The sequence below is a fragment of the Lagenorhynchus albirostris genome, chromosome 20, assembly GCF_949774975.1.
Source record: "Lagenorhynchus albirostris chromosome 20, mLagAlb1.1, whole genome shotgun sequence".
In the NCBI taxonomy this organism is placed as follows: Eukaryota; Metazoa; Chordata; class Mammalia; order Artiodactyla; family Delphinidae; genus Lagenorhynchus; species Lagenorhynchus albirostris.
Window position 1 is genome coordinate 36,009,055 of NC_083114.1, and position 13,984 is coordinate 36,023,038.

Sequence of the window (13,984 nt, forward strand, 5' to 3'; positions counted from 1 at the left end):
CTCCCTCCCGTTCTTTGTCTCCCGGGCGCCCGGCCTCCCCGCCACGCGCCCCCTCATCGCCCCTTCCCTGGGGACCCCCCGCGGATCCCCGTTGACACGACGCTAAGAGTATCCGCCTGCCAGGCGGGGGACCCCGCGTCCAGCCGGGCGGGGCGGGGAGACGGTTTCTCTCTCTCTCTCTCTCCCTCCCTCTCTCTTCTCTTCTCTCCTCTCCTCTCGTCTCCTCTCGTCTCCTCTCCTCTCCTCTCCTGTCTCTCTCTCTCACACACACACACACACGCACACACACACACTCGCACACACACGCACACACACGCACGGAGCATCCTCCCGTCAGGTCTCCTGGTCCAGCCCCTCCCGCCGTGCCTCCTGCTTCCTGCAAACCTTCTCCTTCTCTCTCCGAACTCCCCCACCCCCACCCCCACATTCCCTCCGGCTCCAAGACCCCCCTCGCTGACCCCTACCCCTACTCCCGGGATGGAGCGGATGGAGCCAGCCCGGAGCCCCCCGAGGCCGGGGTGACTGTCCCCCGCCCCTCTCCCGCCTGGCCCCAGCCCCAAACACCATGGGCCTGAGGGGATTCTGAGGCGCCGGACGCTGAAGATGACAGATGCTGGAGGTGAGGTATTGGGACCCCAAGAGCCCCAAGTTGGACGGGGAAGCGGAGCTGGGGGGTCTCCGGCTTGCGGTGGGAACCCGAGTGGGGTTGGATAGGGCGAAGAGACAAGGACCTTTCTTCCCCTGTCCCTAGGGCGGCCCGCACAGAGCTAGGGTTCTGGGCCGTTAGGAGATGGGGTGGAGATAGGATTTGTGTCCCTAATCCTCTCCCTTTGCCCGAGGTCCGGAGAGATTAATTTTTTTAAAAAACTGGTGTTGGGGGAGGGGGGAGAGCTTAACCCCTTCTTGCCTGGTGCGGAGTTGGACTAATGGATCGGACAGAACTAGCCACTTGGCTCTGATTGGGCAATAGGGGCCCCGAGAGTGCAGAAGGTGCCCTGTCCTCCACCCCCACCCCATCTCCAGCGGTGCTTGCTGGATGCCCCCAGCTTGGGCCTTATGGGAGGGGGTCGCCCCTTTCTCTAGCTCCACACTGCCTCCCCCTGCCCCAGCCTCCTCTCCCAACCATCCCTCCCCAGTTGCACTTCTTTCTCGGGCTCCTTCTCCTCTTCCAGGGCCCCTTTCCTCTTTCCTTCCCCACTGAGGGCTGCCTCTCTCCTGGCAGCTGATTCTGCCCTTCTGCACCCCTCCCCTGGGCCTCACTCAGGGCTGCTGGAGCCCTGTCTCTACTGCTTCTTCCCCTGGCCCCGCTGCCGCCGCTGCTCTCAGGCTCATCTCCTTCTTGCTCTTTCTTCCTCTGCAGCTCTGTAGACTGACTCTCCACCAACCTGTCTCTGTCCTGCTCCCCATTTCCTCTCCAGGGCTTGTGTACCCTTTCTTTGTCTTTCTCCTTCCCCTGGGTCCCAGGAAACTTGGAGTTCACCTGCCTCCCTTTCTCATAGGGAAGGGTCAAAAGTTATTGGTGTTCTTCCTCCGGGAATTGGGAAGTTTTGGGAGGAAGGAGTGGCCTGGTAGAGTCAGAGCCCAGACTGCATCCAGAGAACAGGTTCATTTCCACCTTGTAGTGGTTACCTGGTTTGAATGTGCATGTATGAGTGTGGCGTGGGTGTGTGTGTGTGTGTGCGTGTGTGTGTAGGAGTGTAATGTTGTAGGAGTGTAAATGGGGGGGATGTCTAATTTACCAAGGTTCAGTGTTGGAAGGGGGGGTGGGAAGGGCCTGGTGACATTCTGATGTCATGCTTCCCAGAGTTCCCCAAGGGACAGTGTAGGGAGGGTCCCCCATACACCCCCCAGGGAGTTAGTTGTTGAAGTAAGCGGTTTGTGCTGAATCAGAATTCATTCGGCACTGATGTGAGCTGGAGGCCCCAGCCCACCCCAGAGCGTACCTGAAAGAGGATGGCATCCACAAGAGGGTCTCCACCCTAAACTGGGACCTTGAATAAAGAGCACATGGGCTCTCCATTCTCAGGTGGTCTAAGAGAGGAAGCACCCTCAGGGAACCTCCATTCTGTTGGGAGAGGCAGTTCTTATCTTCAGAGATTCCCTCTTCTGATGGGGAATACTGCCCCTTCTCCTCAGGAGCTCCCATCTGATGTGGCAGAGATATGACCCAGTTAGGGAATCAATGAAGTATGAAAAATTACTCATTTCCTAGTAGTGGGGAAGAGTGGATTTAGAAATTATATAGACAAATGAGAGGAGTGAGGGCTATCTAGGACAGCTTTCTGGAGGAGGTGGCAGCTAGGTCCTGGTCAGATGAGCTTTGCGATTGAAGGAGGGAATTTAGTTCATTCTTAGGGGCAGCCTCTCTTCCCATCTACCCCTTCAGGACAGGAAGAGAGGTTCTAGAACTTCTCTGTTACTAGCACCCAGGGTTGAAGAATGGCAGGAGGGTTCCTGGAGGGCCCACATCCCTGGCTCCTTCTCATACCTCATTTCCTGCTTGCAGCCCCAAGCATCCGCAGAGCCTGGGGTGGAGGTAGCTTTGAAGCGTATCCGGTCCTAGCGAGTATGGACCAGCTCCCTTACCTCTACCCCTGTCCCTTCTCCCAGCAGTGTTCTTTCCTCATGAGCAGGTTCCCAAACTGCAGATCACCACCCAGGACAGAGCTGAGGGGCAGGAGACTGTGGTCAAGGTCGAGTTCTGCCTCTTATCTCCTGCATCTCAGTTTTCCCATCTGTAAAGTGGGGACACTAAGAGTCCCGAGCCTGGACAGTTCACAGTGAGATGAATCTATGTAATAACAGAAGAGGAGAATCGGAAAAGACCAAGCAGGCATGAGGTAGCTTTCCTACACCTGTCAAATGGGTGGTCTAATGCAGTGCTCTGCCCTTCTCATGGGGACCTGAGTGTTAGAAGTAATTGGAGATCACGTCCCAGGCATGCAGCATGCCCCTGACCCTGAGCTTCCTCCTTCTCCCCTCATCTGATATTCCCTTGCTTCTCTGACACCCAGGCTTTGGTTTAGGGATGCTGCAATCCTACATCTGCTAGGAAGCCTGCCCAAATTGTTCCGGCTACACATATCCTGCTTTCCCACCTGCCCTTCCTTTCTTACTTCCCACAAACAAAACCAAACCCCTATCCATCCATATTTCTTCCCAGAACATTATCTGGTGCATCATAGAGATTTGGCTCTGCACTGTTCTGCTACGGGTACTCTTTATACCCTTCTGCATCTGTGAGTCTGTCTTGAACTGTGAGAACTGTGACTTTGTCGAGAACAGTGGCCCTGTTGATGATGCCAGCTTCCTGAACAGCTCATGTTCAGGAAGACAGGTGGTGAGTGCACCAGTGATGAGAGTGGGGGGAGGCAGGACTGGGTGATGGATGGGAAGATGGATGGGTGGATGGTATAAATTGACGGATGTAAAAATGGGTGGATGGTTGGACGGGGCGGATGGTGGATGGATGGGTGGTTGGAAAGATAGATGTTTGGACAGATGATGGATGGGTGAATGAGTGGACGGTGGATAGGCAAGTAGATGCATGGATAAGTAGGGACGTAAGTAGGTGGGTGGATGGAAGAACCTGGGTTCTCATTTTGATCTTGCCATTAACTTATTATGCGATCTTAGATCAGTCATTCTCCTGTCTCTTTCTTTATTTGTAAAATGAGAGGATTGGATTTAATAGTCTCCAAGATTTCTCCCAGATTTGATATTGGACAGCTTATGATGATTAAAAGCTTTTAGGGAATGCTAATGACGGAAGGGCCCAAGACAGTGACGGGGAGAGAAGTTCCGTGACCCGTGTGCCGGCACTCAGCAAACCAGCTTGGACCCGGGCTGCAGGACAGCCTGTGTCTATACCCTGGACTCGCTTCTACCTCCCGCCTGCCCCAACCATCTGGGCTGTGGTTCAGATGATTTCTCTTTCAGGGGCCAGAGAAAGAGTTGTAAGGAGAGGTGAGGGCCGGAAGGCTAGGAGCAGGTAGCCGTTGGCAGCTCCCTTGCCTGCACCAACCTGAACCTCTTTTCCTCTTTCTCCTCTTGTCCTCCCAGCTCTCTTGAGTCATGGCTTCTTCAAAGCTCCGAGAACCTGCGGATGAGGTTTTCGGTAAGTTCTGTTTGGCTCTATCTCTAGCCAAGGCTATCGGGCCTTGGGGAAGAGGAGTCCTGGTAACTTCAGTGTGTGTGTGTGTGTGTGTGTGTGTGTGTGTGTGTGTGTGTGTGTATTTTGGCCTTACAGCCTGATTTTTTTGTCACCATTATCTGAGTAGATATCCAATTACAACAACGATGATAATAAGCGTCCCCATTTATTAAGTGCTTGTCTCATGCCAGGTACTAGGCTAGCACCCCCATTTCACATGCACTGTATCATTTAACCCTCACAACAAGGCTAAGGAGTGTGCCCACTCGTCCTAAGCCTAGGACACGGAGCACAGAAGTGACTTGCTTTGAAGATCACACTGCAAGTTAGTGGCAGAGCTGGGACTAAAACTCCAGACTGCCTAACTCCCTGCTGGCAGCCACTGTGCCGTATGTACACCAGTATTCCCCAGCGCAGGTGACACAGGTTACCTCCGAGCTGCATAAATAAGGGACCTCATCTGCATGGATGTGCAGGGAAATCAAAAATGCATAACACACACTCAGCATCTACACCCTCGGGGCACCCCCAGACCGACCCCCCTGTGTTCTCACTGGGGTGCATGGACACCCCCCCACCCCATCATTTACCCCCTGCAGCCTTTCTATTGTGTGGATTAGAGAAAGACCACTGACGGGGCACAGCTCCCAGCATGCACTGGGGTGGAAAGGCTGTTTACCAGCTGGGTTCGGTGGAGGAACGTGGAGGGCGCGGTGGAGGCAGAAAGCTCGCCTATGCAGCCCTCAGGACTCTCAGCTGGGAGGGGCTCCTAGCTGTGGAATGCCACAGGGCCTCCAGTTTCTCCACCCCTGCCTCTCATCTCTACCTTCCTTGCCCTCTCCTCCTCCCACTTCCCCGCTCACCTCTCTCTCCCCTGTGGCTGCCACAGGCCCCGGCAATGCCAACGCCGCCCGCCGGAACTGCTGGCTCCTGGCTCCTGGGGAACTGCTTCCCGGCCTGGCCTCCCTGGGGCCTGTGCATGGAGGCTTTGCCTCGGGGACGCCCCCAGCCTCGAACTGTCTCTGGGCCTCAGACTCTGAGTCTCTCCATCCCCACGCAGGCCCAGCCTGACCCCTGGCCTGGCAGAGGCGAGCTCCCCGTTCCTTGGGCTTTTTGGCCTCTGCTCCCCCACCCCCGACCCTTCCTGTTTTCCTTCTCCCTGACCTGCTGAGGTAGCTGCCTGCCTGGCAGCCTTCCTGAAGAGAAAGGCGATGAAATATTCATGACTTCCCACTGCCCAGGGCCGGGCTAACTCCCAGGGAGAGAGGGAGAGGGAGAGCAAGATGGTGGGAGGGATGGACAAGGTGATGAGGGCCTGGTAGAGTAAGGGACCAGAGGAGAGGCTGGCCCCACCTTGCCTCAAAAAGCCCCAAGCCCCTTAGGAGTTCCTTTGCTCCCTAGACCCTCCACGGTAAGATGACCATGGTTTTGATGTGGCCCAGATTCAGGTGCAGAGAGCCCTTCTCCACGGCCCAGGGCGGCTGGGCACCAGCTGCACGCTGGACGGGTCGAGGAGGCTCATGAGCTCCCTTCCAGGAGCCCTGCCTACTGTCCTTAACTCCCTCTGCACCCCGGGCCCAACTTTCCTCTCCAAGGAAAGTAAGGGCCTGTAAGGTGAGGGGTTGGACTCACAAGTCACTCCCATCTCTGCCTCAGAGGACATAGAGAGGGCTTGGTGGTTACACACGGAGCCCTGGAGCCGGAGCCCGAAGGCCTATGACCCTGGCCTGCTCTTCACCAGCCCTAACCCTCGGGCAAATGAAGGCTGCCCTGGGGGTTCTTGGAGTCGCTTCCTCCTTGGGTTGTGGGGAGGTTTAAACGAGCTAGTAACTGTAAAACGCTCAGAACACTCATATACACATACACTCTCTCACACACACACTATTCTATGCCTGTGTTAGTGCAATGAACAAAAGAGAGAAACGTCTGCCTTCACGGAGCTGACGTTTTAATGGGTGGAGAGACAATAAACTAAATTAGTAAAATATATGGTATGCCAGAGGATGACAAATGATATAGGAAAAAATTTAGCAGTGGGGGTTTGGGGGGTATTCTAAATTGGGTGGTCTCTCAGTGAGAGAAAGCATTTAAGCAGAGACTTGAAGGAGGTGAGAGAGAGAACTGTGCAGAAATCTGTGGCAAGAGCCTTGCAGGAAAGGGAAGAGGAAGTGCAAAGGCCCTGAGGTGCAGGATAGCTGGTGTAAGGAAGAGCCAGGAGGCCAGGGTGGCTGGAGCAGAGGGAAGAAGAGGGAGAGAGTCGCTGAGCTGCCTGAGTCTGGAGGCCGTGGTAAGAACTCGGCTTCTTACTCTGTGAGAGATGGAAGTCACTGGAGGGTTCTGAGCGGAGGGAGGCGTGACCTGGGCTGACATGTTTTATCAGGATCACTCTGGCTGCTGGGTTGAAATTAGGCCGTAAATGGGAAAGGGAGGAGGAGGGAAGACCAGCCGGGATGATCTGTAATAATGGAGGCAAGAGGTAGTAGTGACCTAGACCAGGAATGCTGTGTGTTCTCCCTCTCCTTTCCTCTCCCCTCCTCCTTCTCCCCACATGTATACATGTATGTAAGTGCGTGTGTATACAGACACATACACACAATATTTTACTGTGGGAAGTCAAAAGTAGAGAGACTAGCACAATGTACCCCATCATACGCTTACGTACTCATCTCAACCTCAACCATCATCAACTCATGGACAGTCTTGTTTCATCTACATCCCCTTCCACTCTCCACTCCTAGTCTCCTGGATTATTTTGAACCTAACCCAAAACATCATGTCATTTCACCATAAATATTTCAGCATGTCTAGATATATTTCCAAAGTAGAGCTAACAGGAATTGTGGACGGATCAGTTTGCAGGGTGAGAGGGAGAGGGAGGAATCACGGGTGACTCCAGGGGTTTGGCCTGAGCAGCTGCAAGGATGGAGACGCCATTCACTGAGCTGGGCAGACCGGGCAGCTTAGGGGGTAGGGAGGTCAGGTGTCCAATTGTGACATATACGTTGAAGATGCCCATTGGACATCCAAGTGGAGGTGTCAAGTAGGCAGCTGGACACATGAATTACCAACTGGGTCTGAGAGGAGTGACTGGGTGGACAGTGGGGCCTTTCAGTGAGCCAGGGACAGAGAACCAGTTTGAGGCAAGGTGGTGGGTTCGTTTGATGGGCTGAGTTTGAGGTCCTTGGGTGATTCTGACAAGGTAAGTTCCCTGGCAGGTGCTGAGGTGCCCAGACTTGGAATTCAGGGGAGGGGTCAGAGTTGGAAATAGGTATAGGTAGTAGTTCAGCCACTGGGGTGGCTTAGGGGGTGTCTGCAGACAAGGGAAAGAGGAGCAGGCAAGGCAGGGCCTTGAGTGATGGGATGGGGTCCCTGAGATCATGAGGGGTGGAGTGGTGAAGAAAGGTCTTAATCCATGCTGAGGTCTGGGAAGAACCTGTTCTGCCTGGAGAAGCTCAGGGTCACTGCAGAGTGAAGGTTGCATTCTCCGGTGGAGCAAACGGAAAGTGAAACTTGGAGCAGGAGGGTCTATGCATAATCTGTTGGGTTTGCCTACTCTTCCGCCATGTCCTCATCCAGGACCTAGCCCTGGGCCACGGACCCCAGGACGGGAGAGACAGCCTTCAGGGGTCTGTAGGCTTTCCTCTCTGCCACCACCGCTGGCTTTTGGGGGTCCCTCTGCTCCAGTTAACTGTGAGCCCTCTAGATGCTCAGCAGTGCTGTCTCTGAGCATGACCTTGAGCGTGGCACAGCAAGCCAGTGTCCCCAGCAGGGCCAATCTCTGGAGCTAGACTAGCCAGGCTCAAATCCCAGCCCACTGCTAGCTGCTGGCCTCAGTCAAGAGACTTAACCTCTCTGATCCTCAGTTTGCTCAGCTGTGAAATGTCCCTAGCAGCTGTGCCTAGCCTGCGGGTTGTTCTAGGTAGACAAGGTGTTGTATGTATGTCCTGGCGTGTAGTGGGCGCTTCCTCAGTGGTAGCAGTTACAACCATGCTCTCTCCGGCCTCATCCTCCAGTCCTTCCCTCCACAAACCTGCCCTCCCATTGCCCTGGAGGTGCCCGCCCCCAGCTTCCCTTCCTCCCAGCACTGCCTATACCAGTTTTGCCAGCCTCCTCTCTTGTAAACTCCCATCCAGACCTTAAGACCCAGCTTTGGTGTTTCCTCCTCCAACCCATCCAAACAGAGCCATCCTGTCCTCTGTGCCCGTGAGAGGTTCCATCACACACTGTATGTATGAGCTGATAAGTCCAGCTCCCTGCGAGACTGTGAAAGACCCAGCTCTCCATCTCATAGGACTATCAGTGCCCTGCACTTGGAGACATGTGTTGAATGCCTGGGTGTGAGTACAGGTGGCCACTTGAGGTGGGCCTCCGGGATTGCTGTCCTCATGTGTCTGGTCTCTGCCCCTCTTCCCTGGTTTGCAGACCTGGACTTGGCTGTGCCAGAGACCGTCAGACTGGACAGCAGTTTACACAAGGCCCGAGCCCAGCTACTGGCCAAGGGCCGGAGACACAGGCCCTCCCGCTCGAGGCTTCGGGACAGTGCCAGCTCTGCAGAGGATGGTGAAGGCTCCGATGGGCCCGGAGGCAAGGTTGGGGCAATCCACCCAATCGCACATACCCCAACCCACCCTTCTTGCTCCTGGATAGTCCCTCCAAACCACTCTTCCAGGGAAACCACACCCCTAGACTTCCGACATCATAAGGCTAACAAATATTAGCTGCAGTTCAATTCTGTCTCATCTCATCCTTTCAAGGAAGGTATTATCCCCATCTTCCAGACGAGGAAATTGAGGCTCTGAGAGGTTCACTAACAAAGTCACACAGTTAGTAAGTGAAGGAGGCGGGATCCAGCCCCAGCCCATGTGACCGGAAGTCCCATTTCCCACCTCTCGCTGCCCAGCCACCTCTCGGCCCAAGGCACGAGGAAACCCTCCCTCCAAGTCCCGGAAGGACCTAGGAGCCCGCGCTCCCCTCCGGGAAGAGGCGAGGAGGGTTGGCGGTGAGCGGCTGCCCCTTCCCCAGGTGACCGATGGCTGCGGGAGCCCCCTGCACCGGCTGCGCTCACCTCTGCACTCGGGCCCGGGGTCCCCAGCCGGGAGCTCCTTCTGCCTGGAGCCCCCGGGGTTGCGGCGCAGCCTGGACGAGGACGAGCCGCCGCCCTCGCCGCTCGCACGCTACCGACCCCTGCACAACGCCGCCTCGCACGAGGGCCTGGCCGCCGCCTCCTGCTCGCCGCCGCGCTCCGCGCCCTCGTCCGACAGCTCGCCCAGCTTCGTGCGCCGCCATCCCCGCGCCGAGCCGCACAGCGAAGGTGAGCGGCGGCCGGCGCGGCGCCCCCTGCTGGCAAGAGGTCCCTTGGGCGCCGAAGTGCGTGGCGGGATCCGAGGGGCAGGGTGGCTGGGGAAGGTGGGGAATAAAGACCACGGTTCTTTCACTCATTTCCCGAGCGCCTTAATATGTGCCAGGCACTGCTGGGCACTGACACACACAGAAGAGCAAGCAGATGCAGTTCTCGTCCTCACGGGGCTTATAGGTTTGAGCAGAAACAATCAAATCATCCATTGATTAAACGTATAGTTACAAGGTGTATTAAGTGCTATGTGAGAAAACAGTGCGCGGGGCGGGAGAGCATATATCAGCGTGAAAGCATCCTGGGAGCAGTTGGGAGCATCCTGGAAGGCTTCTCTGAGGAAGTGACATGTGAACCAAGATTAGAAGGTTGGCTACAAGTTGGACAAGATAAAATTAACAGTAAACAGCAGTGGTCCCTACGTTTTCAGCGTGGTTTATGGTTTGTCTAAGGCTTTCATCAACATCTTATTAGGTCTCATGAAACAGGCAGTGTCATTATCCCCGTATTTGAGATGCAGGAAGCTCAGAAGGTAGTAACTTGTCCTAGGTCACACAGCTAGTGAAGGGCACCAGAGCCAGGTTACCTGATTCTAAGTCGAGAGAATTCCTACCACCTCACTGGCAGCTGGAAGAGGCAGACAAGCCACCACCCAGGCTGTTTTCTTCCTTCTCTTCCACAAAAGATGACAGCCGGGATGCCAGCCCACCTGAGCCCGCCAGCCCTACCATCGGCCTGGATAAGAAGACTCGCCGCAAGTTCCTGGACCTGGGGTGAGTGGAAGAGGGGCCAAGAACAAAGGCTTGGGGATGGGGGTAGCACAGGGGGCAGCACTGTCCCACTCCCCCTTGCCCTCCCCACAGGGTCACCTTACGCCGAGCCTCCACTAGCAAGAGCCGGAAGGAGAAGGGCAGCAACCGTCTGTCCATGGGCAGCAGGTAAGAGGTACCCACAGCCCCTCAGCCGCAGCTTTTGCCCCCAGCTCCCTGGGGGCCCCAGCCCTTGCCTTGGTGCCCACACCCATGCAGGGCGCTCTCTCCACAGGGAGTCGGTGGAGGGGTCCGGCAGGTCAGGGGGCTCCCCGTTCCTGCCCTTTTCCTGGTTCACAGACAGTGGCAAGGGCTCGGCGTGTGCTGGCAGCACCACCTCCCTGGCCTGCTCCCCTAAACACGAGCGCTTCAGCCCTAAGAAGTCAGCTTCTCAGGTGAGTCTGTGGCCCTCTGGCTCCCATACTGGCCCCCAGACTCAGGTGACATGAAGACACACTTCACCCTGGCTTGGGCTGGGATCCAGGCATTCCTGGAGTCCATCTGTCTGTCCATGGAGCCATTCCGTGATCCATTAATGCATCCAGTTTCTGAGTTCAGGCATTCGCTCATTCACTTGTTTATATGCTGAGTGGCTCCTCCATTGATTCGTTCATTGCTGCCTCCAGGATCCCCTAGTACACACCCGGCCTGAGGGCTCCTCTATCCCTGCTAACTCTCCTGCCTGGCTCAGTTCTGGCCCCATGTCCTGTCTTAGGAGCTGGGCTACGTGTGTGGTGTGGTGATGCTTGGGGGAAGCAGAGATGAACAGGACCCCAACCTAGCTAGTGCTCAGAAAGTGCACTAGCTGTGGGAGAAGTGGGAGAAGTGAGACCGAGTAGCAGAAGCAAGAACGGGCATCTGTTTACGTTCCCCGGGACTCCGCGGTCTACAAAGCCCTGAGTGCATGTTTTTGCTTTACTCTCACAAAGGCTCAGTGAAGTGGGGAAGGCAGACACACTCACCCGCATTGTACAGATGAGCAAATGCAAGCCCAGACTGAAGGGATGTGCCTACAGACTCAGTTGGATTTAGGTGCCAGGCGCTAGGACTCCCAGCCCTGTGCTTGTTCGTGATTCTGTTCCTTATGTGCAGCCTGGTCAGCGATCAGAAAACTGGAAATTCAGGGGAGAAGGGATCCCTCCCTTTCTTCCTTCCCTTGTGCTGGGCCCTGGTGAACAGACACAGCCCAGGCCCTCACAGAGCTCACAGTCCAGTGAGGACAAAGACATCTAACCAGGTTTTTACGAGCCAGGGTGCTAGAGGCCATGCTGGGGAGGCACAAGGCAGAGACGTCCGACCCAGCGCGAGGGAATCCCAGTCCGCTGTCTAGAAAGCGACACCAGTCTGACCTCCTCCATTCCTGCTAACTACTCCGCCTGGCTCAGTTCGAGCCCCACGTCCTCCCAGAGGCCTCGGACGCGATGTCTCGCACGAGCACCGCGCCCTGCGTGGCCGCCTAGCTCCTGGCTCACTGCGAGGGCCCTGAGCAACTCCTGGTGCTCAGCCCTGGGCTTCAGCTTCCTCTGGATGGGGCTGGAGGGTCGGGGGTGACTGCCTTGCGCTTGGAGGTGAGCTCTCTCCTCAGCAGCGTGCCCCCCTCCTGTCTAGGAATCCACTCTGAGTGATGACTCCACACCCCCCAGCAGCAGCCCCAAGATTCCAAGTGGTCCCCGGCAGGCGGCCAAGTGTTCCTATCCCTACCACACACTGTCCCAGTCTTCGGATGAGGTAAGCAGGCCCTGACGTCTGACGCAGCCAGGTGTGCGGGCCAAGGGCCACGCCTTCCCCCCTCACGCTCCTTGGTCTCCGCCCCAGTTTCTGGATGAACCTCTCCCCACCATCTACCACTGGACCAGTCAGCAGGTGGGCCAGTGGCTGCACAGCCTCAACCTGGAGCAGTACGCTGCCGAGTTTGCTGCGAGGCAGGTGGATGGGCCGCAGCTACTGCAGCTGGATGGAAGCAAACTGAAGGTGGGTCAGAGTACAAGGACCACGACCCAGCCAGAGCCTGAGGCAACCTTCAAGAATTAGGATCCCCTCATCCTGACCTTTCCACTCCCGTTAAGACCACTGCCCTGGCCTCTGACCTCTAGGCAAGATCCCCGGCCTGATCGCTGCTCTCTAGTCTGGGTTCCCAGTCTGACTCCAGCCCAATTCCTCAGTTTGACCTTCAAGCTCCAGCCCAAGTCTCCAGGTTGACCTTTGACCTTGAGGACTAGCCTATCCTCTGACTCTTCACTCTAATCAGTCTCCCGCGGTCATCTCACCTGATTCTTGGAGTCTTAGTCTCCAAGACTAAGAATCTTGGAGGCTGGTGGTTGTGGGAGGGAACGAGTCGGGGCGGGGGGGTGGGGGGCGGTGGCAGGGGGCTTCTGGCCTGTTGTGCACCCTCTGCTGAGCTGCTTGGGGAAGCGGTGGTGCAAAGAGTCCCCCAGGAAGTCTCTGGGATGGAGAGGGGACTCAGCTACTGACTAGCTGTGTGACCTTGGACATTTTGCTCCCCGTCTCTGGGCCTCAGGGGATCAGGCAGGCTCATGCCAAGGCTGAAATCCTGAGTGGAGGAATATGGGAGCCAACCCTCTACCCTCATCTCTCCCAGTCACTCCCATTCCAAATTCTTGCCCTGAGGGTTCTGATCCATCAGCAAGTCTGGGAGGCGGAGGCTGAGGGCTGGCAAGAGCTCCGGATAGAATACACCTGGGGCACAGAGAACCCGGGGCTTGGGTTGGCCAGGCCTGGGTGGCTCCGGGGCTCTTCCCCTCACCCTTGGATTCCTCCCCCAGAGCCTGGGGCTCAGCAACTCACATGACCGGGCGCTAGTGAAGCGGAAGTTGAAGGAGCTGGCAGCGGCCGCTGAGAAGGAGCGCAAGGCCCAGGAGAAGGCTGCGCGGCAGCGTGAGAAGCTCCGGCGCAGGGAGCAGACGGCCAAGAGGAGCTAGGGGCACGGGCGGGCAGCTGCTGGGCTCTGAGGGCACAGGCCGCCCGGGGAAGTGGGGCCTGGCCCTATGCTCTCAGGAGGAACAGCCCTCTCACCCTGTCTTCTATCTGGACCCAGATTCCTCAGAAAGGGAGACCCCAGGGGGAGGACCCAGTAATAAACCCCATTTCAAGGACTCGTCTGGCACAGGGTTCCTGGGGGAAGTGGCAGATTATGGGCAGAGAAGCCAGGGCTGAAGCAAGTCTGGGAGCCCAGAAGTGCCTGAGTCATTCCGACCCTCTGCCCTCAGGCCATGGTGGTCCTGGGACCAGCAGTGAATTAGGAGGCCTGCTTACCTACCAGAAGCCCTGGGCTCAGAGGGGGCCGGGCATCTCTGCAGGAGCAGGTAGATAGAGCAGCTCCTTGCCAGCTCTCCCAGGTGACTGTGTCAGGAGAGCCTGTTCTGCTCCGCAGGGAGGCTGGTGGGCCTGCAGCACGTTGCATGCAAGGTGGGCTCCCAGTCTGCACTCCTCAACAGGAGGGCAGAGAAAGCAGCATGATTACCCCACATCATCTCTGCGAGGACTTCAGAAGGAAGGGAGGAGGCAAAGCTCCTCCTTTTCCCCGTCCCTGTCCTGTGGGTCTCTGTTGAGATAATGCCCTTGCAGGTCTGCCCCTCCGGAGGCCCAAAGCCTGGTCTTTGACCCACTCTCCAAGCTGGGCCCACTTCTGCTGCTCCCTCGGGGGCCACCTGG

The 13,984-nt window shown here is 56.8% G+C and overlaps 1 protein-coding gene across 1 annotated transcript; it reads left to right on the top strand.

The window, feature by feature from the left end:
* The first annotated feature begins 278 nt into the window (after positions 1-278).
* Positions 279-13,425, top strand: SAMD14 (sterile alpha motif domain containing 14). The gene is made up of 10 exons (XM_060133565.1): positions 279-619; positions 4,063-4,117; positions 8,576-8,742; positions 9,176-9,464; positions 10,189-10,276; positions 10,367-10,441; positions 10,548-10,707; positions 11,921-12,040; positions 12,128-12,283; positions 13,096-13,425. The coding sequence occupies exons 2-10, from the start codon at positions 4,075-4,077 to the stop codon at positions 13,249-13,251; spliced, it is 1,254 nt and encodes a 417-aa protein (XP_059989548.1). The 5' UTR covers positions 279-619; positions 4,063-4,074; the 3' UTR covers positions 13,252-13,425.
* Positions 13,426-13,984: the final 559 nt, after the last annotated feature.

What these genes read in the sequence shown, in the direction of transcription:
- SAMD14 (XM_060133565.1), top strand. Translation starts at nt 4,075, where the DNA reads ATGGCTTCTTCAAAGCTCCGAGAACCTGCGGATGAGGTTTTCG. An exon ending in CCGATGGGCCCGGAGGCAAG is followed by an intron (nt 8,743 to 9,175) that starts GTTGGGGCAATC and finishes CCCCTTCCCCAG; the next exon opens with GTGACCGATGGCTGCGGGAG. An exon ending in TGTCCCAGTCTTCGGATGAG is followed by an intron (nt 12,041 to 12,127) that starts GTAAGCAGGCCC and finishes TCTCCGCCCCAG; the next exon opens with TTTCTGGATGAACCTCTCCC.